The sequence below is a fragment of the Pediculus humanus genome, genomic scaffold (assembly GCF_000006295.1).
Source record: "Pediculus humanus corporis 1103172107481 genomic scaffold, whole genome shotgun sequence".
In the NCBI taxonomy this organism is placed as follows: Eukaryota; Metazoa; Arthropoda; class Insecta; order Psocodea; family Pediculidae; genus Pediculus; species Pediculus humanus.
The window spans coordinates 75,118-90,546 of NW_002987098.1; the positions used below are offsets into that span (position 1 = coordinate 75,118).

A 15,429-nucleotide genomic window follows, 5' to 3' on the forward strand; every position below is an offset into this window, starting at 1 on the left:
AATTTGAAATAAAAAATGATTAACAAGTTTTCAAAATTGTATTTATAATTTAAATATATATATAATTACATTATCATTTAGATACCCAATTATTAAACGATAGGCTGAAGAGCAAATAATTTTACACACATTAATTGCTTTGGAAAATTTGCTTGCTTACTTTGTTTAACAATATTAAGATTAGCTTCTTTAAAAATATTTAAAAATACATTATTTGATCGAGTTACAGAAGAATCCTGTTCATCCATTATCAAATTTTCTGATGATACATTTTCTTTAACAACAATGATACCATTTTTTCTAAGTCCTCTTTTACAACGTTTAAAAAAATTAATTAAATCACTATCTGTCAAATGACCGAGAACCCACTGACACCATATCACATCGTAAAAATTTGCTTCAGGAGTAAAATCTTGCAAACCACAAGTATAAAAATTTTCTATTTTTTTTTCAAAGCTCAAAAATTTTTTTGCAGCTTCAATAAATTTTGGATTTTGCTCCACTAAATCAACATGATGAAAATGCTTGACAAGTAGGTTTTTGGAAATTCTTCCAATACCAGCTCCACAATCTAAAGCTCTGTTGTTATTTGGTTTATTTTTTTGCTAAAAAAAAAAAGAATGATTTTTATAAAATGATTTAAAAAGTGTAATAAATTAAATTCAAAGATGTTTTAACAAAAAAAATAAATAAATTTTGTAACGCTTCTAAACAACTTACACTAAATATTTTCATTAAAAATAATTCTGAGCCTTTTATATCAATACTAGACAAACAACCAAAGCCTCCTAACATTCCGTCAACAGTCGGTTCAACCGATGACCAATAGTCTTGAGCATTTTCATAAAATTTACTTTTCTCATCGGTTAAATTATTCTCAAGATCTTTTAAATCTTCCATATTTAACGCAAATTTAAAGGTGTGTGCTTATTGTAACGTAAATGAAATATATATAAAATGGCACAATTGAACTAAATACTTGATTAAATATAAATGTAATTTTTATTCTCAAATTTTTATTGTCTGCGATTGACCCATCATAAAAACAAAAACTATAATAACATCATATTAGTTATGTTATTAAAATCTAATAAAAACTTATTCCTTCGTTTGAAAATTTTGTTGTCCTGATTTTTTAATAATCGCAAGTTGCAAACTTGTTTTATTTATTTATTTAAATGTTGTCATTACTTCCTACTATTCCTAATAGAAGACATTTGAGAAGATAATCTATCATCATTTCCTTATAATAATAATTTACACAATTAATATTATTCACAGAGAGGTTAAAAAATTCATTTGTAATTAGTATAACATTATATTTGCCACTACTAATATAATATATTATATTTAATAAAATTTTCAACTTATATGTATTTAAAAGAAATTAATGATTGCTTACCCTAAGTACTGAAAAAGTTTAAAGGTATTTAAAAAAAACAACAAAAACTAAAATCACATTTTACATAACATTATTCTATTTAATCTATTAAATTTACAATATTTGTATTATTATTATTATAATTATTATTATTATTATACAAAAATGGCAGTGGTTAAAACTGTATTACCTTTTATGGCACAAAAAAAAAAAAAAAACAATCATGATTAAAAATATTGTCAATTATTATTAATTAATTATAATAATATTTTAAATTATAGAAGGAAAATTTTGGTGTTTTTAAAAATTTTAGTTATAGCTAGATTTTATGCTTGTAAAAAAAAAAATTGTTAATTTAAAACCTATTTACTGTAACAAATTTTTATAAATTATTTTTAATTAAAACTTTGGTCTTAATCTGGTTGAGTCAATTATTATTATTATTTTATAATATAATTTTTATTTTATCTTATTAATTAAAATGAAAACAATAATTTTTCAAAATTGATTATTTAAAATAAAGTAAAAAATATTTAAACATTTAAAGCTACTAAATTTTGCCAAACGTTAATTTTGTAATTTTTTAAAAATGTTTTAATGTTATAAAAATTTTTAAAAGTTCTTTTCGTAGTTGAATTTTTTTTTGTTTCAATAAAGCGTTCATTAAAAAAAAATTTATTTAATAAATTGACTTACAACCATAGCAATTATGTTTTGATTTTTAAAAAAAATTTTTTTTTTTTTTTTAATATAAAATTTTTGGCAGTTTGATTTACATAAATTTTATTTGGTGCTACACGAGTTTAATACATACGCTACATCTACTAACTCTTGTTCTGAGACTTCCTTCCTTTAGAGTTTGTTTTTCAGGAGCCTTAAATTGATCACGATCTTCAATAGTGGCAAGCCAAAAACTGAATTTGTTGGCAAAGTAATGGCAAGTACCTCTGGCTCCATTACATTCAATAAATGGCGTGGCACGGAAGTCTTCTAAACAAGAACCAGGACTTGCGAGTGATTGTCCTCCACCTTCTGCTCCGGCAGCTGTATGCTATAATAATTTTAAAAAATACAATCGTTAATAAAAATTTGAAAAATAATTACGTTTTTTTTTTAAAATTTACATAAGTAATATTAAAGGGTAAAGAATAATTAGAATTTATATCTACTATTAGAAAATGCACAGGGGTTTAAAAATTTATTAATTATTATTTTACCATAACAAAACTGTATCCGATCCATAGTGAGCCCCAACCTTCTGGACATTCGGGCACATTAAGAGACTGACTGTGGACCGCTATAACGTTGGATGGTGCCTCGCAGACTACGCACCTAAAATCAAATATATTCACAATGTGTAATACGATTCACGATAATCATTATTTTCAATAATCTGCGTATAACCTTGAAATGTATTGGCGAATGGCTGTTTCTTCAACAGGCATCATTGGTAAAGGCGAATTAGTGGATAACCAATAGGACTTATCGTTTCTACTAGCGTAATTGCATACATTATTGAAGTCACAGAACAAGAAAGGCATCGTACTAAATTTTTGCACGCACGATCCAGCAAAACCTAAATGATTTTTCAATAAATAATAATTATTATTTTCAGTAACGATTTTAGTTACGTTAAAAAACTCTACACTGTAAAAAGAGTTTACCAAGATCTTGATGATGCGCTTTTTCATTTCCTTCAATATAAAGTAAACTGTATCCTTGCCATAATTGAATATGATCCGGTTCACATCTAGGAATTTGTGTACTTTGACTGTGACGAACCAACAAAATTCCAGAAGGATAATCTGGAGCTCTAGTACAAGGCTGTCCTGGTTCTCCTTTATCACCTGGAAGACCCGGTGCTCCCTAAAAAAAGAATCACACATGCTCATATCTAATTTTAAACGATGCGAAAAATGTTTTTGTAAACAACGCTTACGGGTGCACCGGCATATCCGGGTGGACCTGGAACGCCTGGTTCTCCTGGTGGACCTATTGGACCTACAAGTCCGTCTAATCCTCTTCTACCGGGTTCTCCCTTGGGTCCTGGGGCTCCTGGGGCTCCGTCTAAACCTTTTAATCCTGGAGGACCTGGAGGTCCAGGGAAACCTAAAATAATAATAATTTACTTAATATTTCTTACGTAAAACTCGAATTTAAAATCAAAAAGAATTTTAAAAAAATAACATCTGTTTAAAATTGGATTATTTTTTTTTTTTTAACTTACCTGGAGCACCTCTATCTCCTTTAGGACCTTGCTGAGGAGGTAATCCGGGTTCTCCCTTGTCTCCTTTGAAACCCATTTGTCCTACAAATCCGTCAATACCCGGTAAACCAGAAGAGCCTTTGTCACCTTTCATACCTGGTGCACCAGCCGCTCCGGGAATGCCATTAAATCCTTGGTCTCCTTTTGCACCTGGGAATCCAGGCGGTCCTTGTTCTCCTGTTTATTAATTTATTAATATTAGTGAATAAATATAGTTGCACAGAAAGTATTATTAATTGTTAATAATAATATTTAAAAAAAAAAAAAAAAAACAATTAAAGAGGTTTCATTTTCAAATATTTGTCAGGCAGAATACTTTCCATATTTAAAAGTACTGTCAAAAGTTTTAACGAAAATTAGAATTAAAAAATATTTTTAAAATTTTTACATGCCTGGAAAACCTTGATCTCCCTTTTCACCAGGTAAACCTCCAACCCCCGGTAAACCTTGATCTCCTTTTTCTCCAGTTAATCCTGGGTATCCATCTGCTCCGCGTTCTCCTTTCAGACCTGGAGGTCCTGGTAATCCGTTAAAGCCAGGTGGTCCAGAATCTCCTTTTTCTCCTTGCAATCCGGGTCTACCCACAGGGCCTGGTGGTCCTGTGACACCTTGTAATCCAGGAAGTCCAGGTTCACCTTTTTCTCCTGGAGCTCCACGAGCACCATCTCGTCCATTTTTACCCATTAATCCAGGTAAACCTTTTTCTCCTTTAACTGTAAGTCCTGGCAATCCAGGAACTCCGGGAGCACCAGCTTCACCTAAAATTCAATTCGCCAAAAGTTTTTAAAAACGCTTGTTTTTTGTTTCTCAAATTTAAACCATAGTACTTTGTGACGTCTTGTTTAATTGTAATTGTAAAAAATAATCAAGTTTTTATTTTAACTTTACCTTTAAATCCTCGTTCGCCGACGAATCCTGGAGGTCCTCTCAAACCTGCTGGTCCGGGGCTTCCTCTTTCACCCTTAGCTCCTGGAAGACCTGCAATTCCTTGATTTCCTGGTTCACCGACAGCTCCCGGTAATCCTGGGAGACCGGGTTCTCCTTTATCTCCCTTGACATCAATGACAGGTCCGGGGGGTCCTCTATCTCCTTTTTCTCCCGGAGTTCCAGGAAAACCAACTACTCCAGGAGCTCCTGTTTTTAAATAAAAATACAAACAGATTTTTTTAGTTTTATTCGAAGGGAATTCATTAAGTATTCATTCCTTTACAATAATACTAATCACCTCCAGGACCACGCTCTCCCTTTAATCCGTTTAATCCCTCTCTTCCTGGGAATCCTCGATCTCCTTTGAGACCTGGCAACCCTGGAGCTCCGCTCAGTCCAGGAGGACCAGGTTCCCCTGGTCTACCATCAGCTCCAGGTAATCCTGGAAGTCCAGGGGCTCCAGCCAATCCCTAAAAGCATTGGGTGTATTTTACCACCATTTTTAAATTCCCATTTTTTTTTTGAGATACATCAATTAGTTGTTTTTAAAATGTGCAAACCTTATCTCCTTTTTGTCCTAATAATCCGGGGAATCCTGTATCACCTTTTTGTCCTGGTAAACCGTCCATACCCGGTAGTCCTGGAATACCGTCTGCACCTTTATCTCCTTTAGGACCAGGTCTTCCAATTCCTGGTAAACCTGCGTCACCTTTTTGTCCTGGGAAACCGTCTGCTCCCTTTAAACCTGGCGCTCCTCTTAATCCTGGGAAACCAGGTTCTCCTTTTTGACCCTTTTCAGAAGTTAATCCGGGTTCTCCTTTAGATCCCTAAAATTTTAAATAAGTGCGTACTAATGAATTACTCAAATTATTACAAGAAAAAAATACAAAATAATTAAATGTTAATTAAAATATGTACTAAATAAATTAAAACGGAAAATAGATTTAATTTAATATTTTTTAGCATTCAAGTTAATTAGACCGTATAGGATTTATTTTAATTCTTTTAAAGTTTTAGAATAACTTCGATTTTTACTGTTGTTGAATAGTACTCACTGGTAAACCAGGTCGTCCGGGTTCTCCCTTAGGTCCTACTTGACCAACTGGACCAGGAGGTCCAACTAATCCCGGAGAGCCAGTGTCACCCTTTTGACCGGGTAAACCAGGGAAACCTTTTTCGCCGTCCATTCCAGGTAATCCGGGTGCTCCTGCAAATCCAGCTTCACCTTTGTCTCCTTTCATTCCATTAAACCCATCTACTCCAGGTCTTCCTTGAGGACCTGGTAAACCTCTGGGTCCAGGGAAACCTTTCGGACCATCTATACCGGGCACACCTCGATCTCCTTTAGCACCTGGGAAACCAGGAGCTCCTGGTCGACCACCTAATCCTGGCTTTCCTTTGTCACCTTTTAAGACAAAAACGGATTTTTAGAAATAAACGCCGTTTTCAAAGGAAAAATCTTGTTTTTCTTGTATTATCATTATTACATTCATCATAATTGTTATCAATTTGAGATTTTATAAAATAAACTAGTGGTAAAACGAATTATTCAATGAAAATAATTACCTTTAGGACCATCAAATCCTCGAGTACCAGGCTGTCCAGGTAATCCCGGAGGACCAATTGGTCCTGGTTCTCCCGGTTCTCCTTTCATACCCGGTAATCCTTCTAATCCGGGAGCTCCTATGTCTCCCTTTTCTCCCTGAGCCCCAGGCAATCCTGGAGCCCCATTAACTCCGTATTTCCCTGGTGGTCCCATGGGTCCTCTGTCTCCTTTTTCACCAGGTGCTCCTATAGGTCCTGGAGGTCCTATTCCTGGAATACCTGGCTCACCTTTTTGTCCCTTCGGAGCAATGGGTCCTGGAGGACCAGGCTGTCCATCTCTTCCTGGTTCACCTGGGAAACCCATTGGTCCAGTATTTCCTTTATCACCCCGTGGGCCGGGTAATCCCCGTGGTCCTACGGGTCCTGGTATTCCAGGCGCTCCAATTGGTCCAGCTTCACCCTAATGAAAATACCATTATGAAAATATTAAGTGAAAAACAAAAATAGTAGCAAATTTCTCAGTTTTAAAAATTCGTACCCGCAATCCTTGTAATCCTTTTTCACCTGGCCATCCTGGTCTTCCGGGTGGACCTGGCTCTCCTTTTTCTCCAGGGAAACCTCTATTTCCTTTCAATCCCTCAGTAATATTTTGAACAGGACAGAGACCTGTAAAGTATTTTATATAAAAAATTTTGCATAATTTTTAAAACTTTTCAGTAATTAAATTAAAACATACCTGGCTCTCCCTTGGGACCATATCTTCCCGGTTCTCCTTTATCTCCTTTATCTCCCTGACGCCCTGGTATACCAGGTTCTCCTTTCACACTAGTACCTTTCTCTCCTTTAGGTCCTGGTATACCATATGCTCCGGGTGCACCATCCAATCCAGGGCTACCTTTTTCACCTGAGTCTCCTTTTTCTCCGGGGAATCCTACATCACCTTGTCTAAAAGTTATAATTTTATTAATGAACTAAAAATTAAATAATTCAATAAAATAAATTTAAATTTTTTAAATTGTTTACCTTCCCTGAAAACCTGGCGGACCAGGGGGTCCAGGTGAACCTTGTCTACCAGGTGGCCCTCTTGGTCCAGGTTCTCCTTTGGCTCCTTTTACCAAATTTTCGGCTACAAAATACGAAGCTCCTTTTTCTCCTTGTAATCCTGGCGCTCCGGGAATACCATCTTTTCCCTTAATTTGAAATTTTATTATTAAAAAGCAAGAAAATATTTTTTAAATTTTGTACCTGCCAAAAAATAAATTTAAATAGCTAACCGGTTTTCCAGGAGGGCCTGGTAATCCAGGAATTCCATCAACTCCTGGTTCTCCTGGGAATCCTCTTTCACCAGGAGGACCTCTTGGTCCAATGGCTCCCGGTAACCCATCCACTCCCCTGTCACCCTTTTCTCCTCGCACTCCTGGAGCACAATTTTGACATCGTCCTCCCATTTCTCCTTTTTGTCCTCTTTCACCTTTAATTATAATATTTATTATGAATATATATTTTTACACCCTTACTCCAAAACTATCAAAGAAAGTGAAACATACCGGGCATGCCGGGAACACCAGGGCGACCATCTGTTCCCTTTTCTCCTGGGGCTCCTACTCTACCTGGAGGTCCAGGTATACCTTGCAAAGAATCACCGGGAAGACCTCGCAACCCAGCATATCCTTTTTCTCCCTTTGCTCCTTTTTCACCATCAGCTCCTGGTGATCCATCCATTCCTTTAGGACCCTTGAAAAAATTTATTAACAGGTTTTTAATGTTTATTTTTAAAAAAAATTACGTTGAAGTACTTCTTTTTAAAATAACTTTATTAATTTTTTTAAATATTTTTCATACCACTATTGATATTCCGGTTTCTCCTCTTACTCCTTTCGGTCCAGGTGGTCCTGGAGGACCTGTGTATCCTCTTGGCCCAATTCCTCCGGGAAATCCTTCAAGTAAAATAAACGAAACGATTAATATTAAAAAAAAAAAAAATCTTTTTATCACATAATAAAAATATCAAGGTATACCTTGTAAACCAGGTTCTCCTTTTGCTCCTTTTTCGCCAGGTGCTCCTTCTGGTCCTGGCCTGCCAGGAACACCAGGACCTCCCGTTAAACCTTGAGGTCCCCTAGGTCCTTGTTCTCCAGGGTATCCATCTAAACCTTTTGGACCGGGAGGCCCAGGATAACCCCGAGGACCAGCTGGTCCCGGTGGGCCTGGCCTTCCTTTTCCACCCTATGAAAACAATAAAATTTAGTTCTCGGTTGGCTTGTCACAAATTTTTATCTTACTATATAAAGTACTTACTCCAGGAGGTCCTTGTATTCCTCTTAAACCAGGAGGTCCTGGAAGTCCATCCACTCCAGGTTCTCCTTTTTGACCTGGTCTACCAACCAAACCGTTTAATCCGTCAAACCCTCTATCTCCCTTTTGGCCTACAGGACCCGGGGGACCTGCAAACCCGTCTCTTCCCTATTGAAATTATTATAATTTTTTAGAGGCTGATTTTCAAATGATTTTAAATTTCATAATCATTATTTAAATTTAAATTTTATTCTTACTCGAGGTCCAGGGGGTCCTGGTAAACCTTTTTCTCCCATAGCACCAGCTTCTCCAGGGTAACCGGGTTCACCTGGTGGCCCCGGTTCTCCTTTTTGTCCTTCAGCACCGAAATAACCCGGCTCTCCTTTGTCTCCTTTATCTCCGGGAGCAGACGGTTTTATTTGGGTGCTAGATTCCGACAGTTTGAAGTAATTATAAGGTACAGTTGCCGGTGGACCTTGCGGACCCCTCTCTCCTTTGTCTCCTTTTTCACCTTTATCTCCTTCGTAAACTAATGTTTGAGTACACTTTTCTCCTTTTTGTCCAGGAGGTCCTTGCGGTCCCTAAAATGTTTTAGTTAAAAAATATTTTTTATTTTCATTTTCATTTTTAAATTTACACATTAAAGAATATTAGACTAAAATTAACGACAATTAAAATAATATATTATTATCTAAAAATAATAATAAATAAGAATTATTATCTAAAAATAACCTAATGTTTATATCAAATAATTAGAGAAATTTAATTTGTAAATGGAAAATTTTTACTTTCTTTTTATATTATGTTCAGCATTTAAACTTAAATTTTATTCTTACTTTAACTTATATTTCCTCTAACTTACTTGAGGACCAGTATCTCCTTTTTCTCCAGGAATACCAATTGAACCGGGCGAACCAGGAGCTCCCGGAGAGCCTCTGACACCATCTCTTCCGGGTTCTCCTTTTTGTCCTTTAGGCAATCTTCCGACGTATGCTGGTTCACCTTTGTAACCTTTTTCTCCTTTTACTCCAGGAAAACCTCTTGGTCCTGGTTGACCTGGGAATCCAGGTTGACCCGGAGGACCCTAAATTGTTAAATTGCATAAATTAAAAAAAAAAAAAACAACTGAATAAATCAATGAAAAATATTAAAATAAAGTTACATCAGTTCCGTTGCAGCCATCAACACCGGGAGTTCCAATTGATCCGGGAGGTCCTTGGGGTCCAGGAAGACCATGTCTTCCGGGAAATCCAGGTCTTCCTGGTTTTCCACGATCTCCTTTTTGTCCTCTGGGACCTCCAGGGCCGGGTTCACCTTTGCTACCTTTTGGTCCGGGCAAACCTTCAGTTCCTGGGAATCCTTGTTGTCCTTTAGGACCAGGCAAACCAGTTGTACCTGGTGGACCCTTTATACAAAAAGAAAAGAATCATAATTATTTTTATTAGCAAAACCTCATTAAAATAAAGTTTTTATTATACGTTTATAATAATTAAATACAAATTTACAACATGATAAATAATGTAGCATTTAATGTCATTTTGCTGTTGTGAAAAATTAAATTTTTATTTTCATATAATATAAAAAAATAATTTAATATTTAAAGTTTAGTCATATTCGAAAAAATTCCTAATGTCATTTTATTTAATTTTTAGTACGATTTCCTGAGGATATTAAAAAAAAGTGGGCGTAAAAAAAATTTATACGGGTCTTTTAATGATTAGTACGTAACATAAATTTTAAGATCATTAAATTTTTAATGTATATAATTCATTAAAATAAAACACCAGGCCATTTAAAGTATCAAGTAGTAAAATGAAAAAATCAAACACGATTTTAAATTTACATTAAATTTAATAATTTAGTTCCACTAAATACTATACTCTTAGAATCATCCTACTCTCAAAATAATTAGAACTTTGAACTGATGGATTATTATTAAAAATTATTATAAAAATAAAAACTTACCCTATTTCCTTTTTCTGCGTAACATTTCGGATAGCATAATGCAGCGCTACTACAGTTACCAGCGGCTGGTAAAATGGCATAAGAATCACCTCCGCCTCCTCTTCCGAAACCACTTCCTCTACCATCAAATGGCCCACCATATGAACCAGGGAAAGACGGTCTACCGGAACCTCTACCGTAACCAGTACCATCTCCAGTTCCATTACCGCTTCCTGACCCATCCGGATACGAGCCTCTTCCGAAACCGTCACCTCCTGCACCACCCGGATAATCTCCTCGACCAGGGTACCCGGGTCCACCCGGATATCCTGGACTTCCCGGAGATCCCGGGTAGCCTGGCCCGCCTGGATATCCTGGTCCCCCAGGATAACCCGGACTTCCTGGTGATCCTGGATAGCCGGGCCCGCCAGAGTATCCTGGACTTCCTGGACCTCCTGGGTAACCTGGTCCTCCTGGGTAACCCGGACTTCCTGGTGATCCTGGGTAACCTGATTCTCCGGGGTAGCCTGGTCCACCAGGTCCACCTGGTCCGCCTGGGCCGCCCGGATATCCTGGACTTCCTGGTGATCCTGGGTAACCTGATTCTCCGGGGTAGCTTGATCCACCTGGTCCGCCTGGGCCACCTGGATATCCTGGACTACCTGGTGATCCTGGGTAGCCTGGTCCTCCGGGGTAACCTGGACCGCCTGGATATCCTGGGCTTCCTGGTGATCCAGGGTAGCCCGATTCTCCGGGGTAGCCCGGTCCGCCTGGGTAACCCGGACTTCCTGGTGATCCTGGGTAGCCTGGTCCGCCGGGGTATCCTGATTCTCCGGGGTAACCTGATCCACCCGGGTAACCTGGGCTTCCTGGTGATCCTGGGTAGCCTGGTCCGCCTGGGTAGCCCGGACTTCCTGGTGATCCGGGGTAGCCTGATTCTCCGGGATATTCGGGTCCGCCTGGATATCCTGGACTTCCTGGTGATCCTGGGTAGCCTGATTCTCCGGGATATCCGGGTCCGCCTGGATATCCGGGACTTCCTGGTGATCCTGGGTAGCCTGATTCTCCGGGATATCCGGGTCCGCCTGGATATCCGGGACTTCCTGGTGATCCTGGGTAGCCTGGTCCGCCTGGGCTACCTGGTGATCCTGGGTATCCAGGGCTTCCTGGTGATCCTGGGTAATCCGATTCGCCGGGATATCCGGGTCCGCCTGGATATCCTGGACTTCCTGGTGATCCAGGGTAACCTGATTCTCCGGGGTAGCCGGGTCCGCCGGGGTAACCCGGGCTTCCTGGTGATCCTGGGTAGCCAGTTCCGCCGGGGTAACCTGGACTTCCTGGCGATCCTGGGTAGCCGGGTCCGCCAGGATATCCTGGACTTCCTGGTGATCCGGGGTAACCTGATTCTCCTGGATATCCTGGGTAGCCAGGTCCGCCTGGGTATCCAGGGCTTCCTGGTGATCCTGGGTAATCCGATTCGCCGGGGTATCCTGGACTTCCCGGTGACCCGGGGTAGCCAGGTCCTCCGGGATAACCAGGACTTCCTGGTGATCCAGGATATCCGGGTCCACCTGGGTAACCGGGGCTTCCTGGTGAACCGGGGAAACCGGGTCCGCCGGGATAACCGGGATAACCAGATTCGTTTGTTCCATCGTCTTGTCCAGGATAACCTTGTCCTGCAGAGTAACCATTTCGTCCACCTGATCTTGAATATCCTGATTGTCCGTCGCCGTCTCTGCCGTAAGGATCATACTCATCCTCATTATCTTCGTCGTCTGTGTTACCCGGATACCCAGTGCCTCCCGCACTGTATGGATCGTATTGTCCGTCTCTGTCGTAACCGTTTCCAGAATAATTTGGTGAACTGAATAATTTAAAACTGTGGCCTTGCCTACCGACACCAGGTGGATCTGGACCTTCATAGGTTACATTTCGGCCGTATGGATCTATGTAAGTATATCGGTATATGAATCTACCGTCTCCTGAATTGTACGAGCCATTTCTACCATTTCCGTATGGCCTGTAAACAACTCTTCTCCAAGAATCTCCATTATCGGCTCCTCTACTATCATCTCCATTGTCGTGGCCGTTTTCCTCTCCGTTTCCGTTTCCATTGCTGTATCCGTTGCCATTTCCGTTCCCGTTACCGTTACCATAACTGTATCCGTTCCCGTTGCCATTTTCATGGCCGTATCCGTTTCCATTTCCATTACCGTTACTGTGGCCGTAACCATTCCCGTTTCCATTTCCTCGGCCGTATGATTTTCCATTCCCATTACTTCTACCATATCCATTTTCATGACCATTGCCATTTCCGTATGATTCTCCTCGGTCATAAAAATCTGACTCTCCTTCACTTCCTACACCATAACCATTATCTTCATCGTCTCTGTTGTAATGATCACGCGTTGAATTAAATCTGTATCTGTCATAATTATCTGCCCCGTTGGATTCTTCGCCGTTAGCTGTATATTCCTATAGTAAATAAATATAACAATTGTTCATTAAGATGGCAACTGACAATGATTTAAAATTTTAAATAAAAAAAAAATATTTTAAAGGAAATTATTTCCGGGAAAAAAAATTATTAAAACCTGTATGATTTTGAATAATTTTTCCAATTTTAAATAAATAAGATTCGAGATATTTTATTTTTTTTTTTTAAATTCAATAAAATATCTACTATATGTATGATTTGTTATTTTATTAAAACGGAATTTTATATTAACGTTATTATTTTACAATGATAATCATTAAAAGAATAATAACTTTTTTTTTTGGTTTCAAATTTTAAAAAAAATTGTATTAAATTAAATAATTCGATTCTTTTAATATTTTGCAAATACATGAATAAAAATTATTAATAATGGTAATAATTTATCTTTTAATAACATGTCCGCCTGTAAAAAAAAAAATTAATTTATATGCTTATGTAAGCAAAAATGTATAGAAAAATATAAAAAATTGAGAGAAATGAAAAAAAAAAAGTTTTCAATAATTTGCACCAGAGCCAGCAGCATCCCATCTCAACACAAATCATGTAATGTACCAAACTTTTGAAAATGATGAATAAAATAATATTTATAATATTTTTATTTGAATGAGTAAAATGAAAAAAAAAAAAAAAATTACGGTTACTATATATCATCCCATTCATAAAAAAGAAACCCTCCATTCATAAAAAAAAAAATTTAAAAATAAATATAATAATAAAATATTTTCATCGTCGTTTCTTCTTCTTCTTTTTCTCATGGATATATATGGCAAGGGTGTATAACATTATTTGCGTATACGTTCTCTCCATTCTCCTCCCCCCCCCTCTTCATTCATTTTTAAAATAAAATATTTAATAATAATAATTATTATTATTATTATTTATCAAAAATAAAAATGAATAAAATCGATTTAATGTGCAATTAACTTTTGACTTATATAATAATAAATTTTTTGCAAAAAAAAAAAAAAAAAATTAAACTATCTAAAATGAGAGTGATTTGTATTTTTAAAAAAAATTAGAAGAGGAGGTTATGTCAAAGGTTAAAAAGGACAATGACAGATTTTGCTGATTAATTAGTTCATAAGAACTATTGAGGAATATTACCGAAGAGAACTAAAAGTCGAATATATGATAACCTGTTGGTGGTGGTGTCGTCAAATAAAAAGGACAATGATAAGAAAAATTCAATTTAAGGTTGAGGGTCGTTTACATTTTATTATTTATTTGAATATTTGTTTTTTTTTTTTTTTTTGGCAAAACGTAATGGCGGGGAAAAAAAATTTGTTTTAGTTTTTTTATTCCTAAAAAAAAAAAAAAAAAAAAACCCCAAGAAACAAAAAAAAAAGCATAAAAGAAATGGCCCCCAAAAAAAAAAAAAAAAAAAAAAAAAAAAGAAAGAAAAAAATCACATAGAATAAATAAGGCGTAATAAAAGAATAAAAACCGAGTTAAGAAAAAAAATTTTTTAGGCGCGATTTCTTTTCTTTTTCTTTTTCTTTTTTTTTAAAAAAAAATATTTTACGTGAAACAAATTATTTAAAATAAAAAAAAAATGTTAATTATTTATTTATTTATTAAATATTTCGTACGACGGCAGACGACAAAATCACTTAATAAATAATAATAATAATAATAATAATAGTTAAAAATTATTATGGAGCTTTTTTTTTTTTTAGGTTCTCTACCCACATATCAATAAACAACATAATCAAGTTTAATTGATTTGAATGAGCTTTAATTTTTTTAAGAAAAAAAAAATAAAATAAAAGGTTTCAGACGCAAAATACTCAGGGTCAAAGTTCAGAAGATTTTTTTCTTTTTTTTTTTGAAAAATTTGATTTTATTCATTATTATTATGAGTACTACTACTTTTGTGTGAATTCGATGCGAAAATTAATTTTCTTTTTTCTTTTTTTTGTTAGTAATAGTAATAATAATAATAATGATAATGATAATAAAAGTAATATATAAAAAAAATGAATTACTTACACAAGCTATAAAATTAAAAATCACAATCCAAGCGAGGGCAGCGACCAGTCTGGAAAAGAAAAAGAAAAAAAAAATTATTATTTTTCTAATAATAATAATAATATTTAACAACGGACGAAATAAATTAAAAATTCGTGTCGGATCCCGATAATAATAATAATAATAACATTATTTTATGTCGTATTATTATTTAAAAAAAAAAAAATCATTCCGGTGAAAATGTGCCGACATTTTCAACGGACGAGAACAACAAATCGTAAAAAAAAAAAAAAATTTATTTGAAAAAATAATAATAATAATAATAATAATGGTTAGTCGGTAAAAATATGAATTTGCGCGAAAAAAAATACGAAATAATTTTGGAACAGAAAAAAAAAATTAATATTATTATTATTTATTTCTTATTTAAAATAAAATAATAATAATAATAATAATAAGTAAAAAAAATAAAACGATAAATTTTTTTTTTTTTTTATCATTTTATTTTTTATTTTTTTTCTCATTAAAAAATAAAATAAAATAAATAATAATAATAATTATTATTATTTATTTTATTTTTTTAATTAAATATTATATTTTATTTAA

The 15,429-nt window shown here is 35.6% G+C and overlaps 2 protein-coding genes across 2 annotated transcripts; both read right to left on the bottom strand.

Moving 5' to 3' along the window:
* Positions 1-92: 92 nt before the first annotated feature.
* Positions 93-900, bottom strand: Phum_PHUM136020 (uncharacterized protein; the record flags this gene model as incomplete). The annotated part of the gene is made up of 2 exons (XM_002424505.1): positions 93-605; positions 721-900. The coding sequence occupies 2 exons, from the start codon at positions 898-900 to the stop codon at positions 93-95; spliced, it is 693 nt and encodes a 230-aa protein (XP_002424550.1).
* A 1,274-nt stretch (positions 901-2,174) lies between these two features.
* Positions 2,175-13,515, bottom strand: Phum_PHUM136030 (collagen alpha-1, IV, chain precursor, putative; the record flags this gene model as incomplete). The annotated part of the gene is made up of 26 exons (XM_002424506.1): positions 2,175-2,425; positions 2,610-2,713; positions 2,786-2,957; positions 3,046-3,247; positions 3,321-3,490; positions 3,609-3,824; positions 4,049-4,405; positions 4,536-4,781; positions 4,873-5,044; positions 5,135-5,401; positions 5,630-5,979; positions 6,141-6,579; positions 6,658-6,785; positions 6,856-7,064; positions 7,143-7,309; positions 7,394-7,590; positions 7,667-7,853; positions 7,962-8,056; positions 8,138-8,345; positions 8,418-8,582; positions 8,672-8,995; positions 9,277-9,498; positions 9,577-9,819; positions 10,380-12,833; positions 13,251-13,258; positions 13,491-13,515. The coding sequence occupies 26 exons, from the start codon at positions 13,513-13,515 to the stop codon at positions 2,175-2,177; spliced, it is 7,578 nt and encodes a 2,525-aa protein (XP_002424551.1).
* Between the last annotated feature and the right edge of the window lie 1,914 nt (positions 13,516-15,429).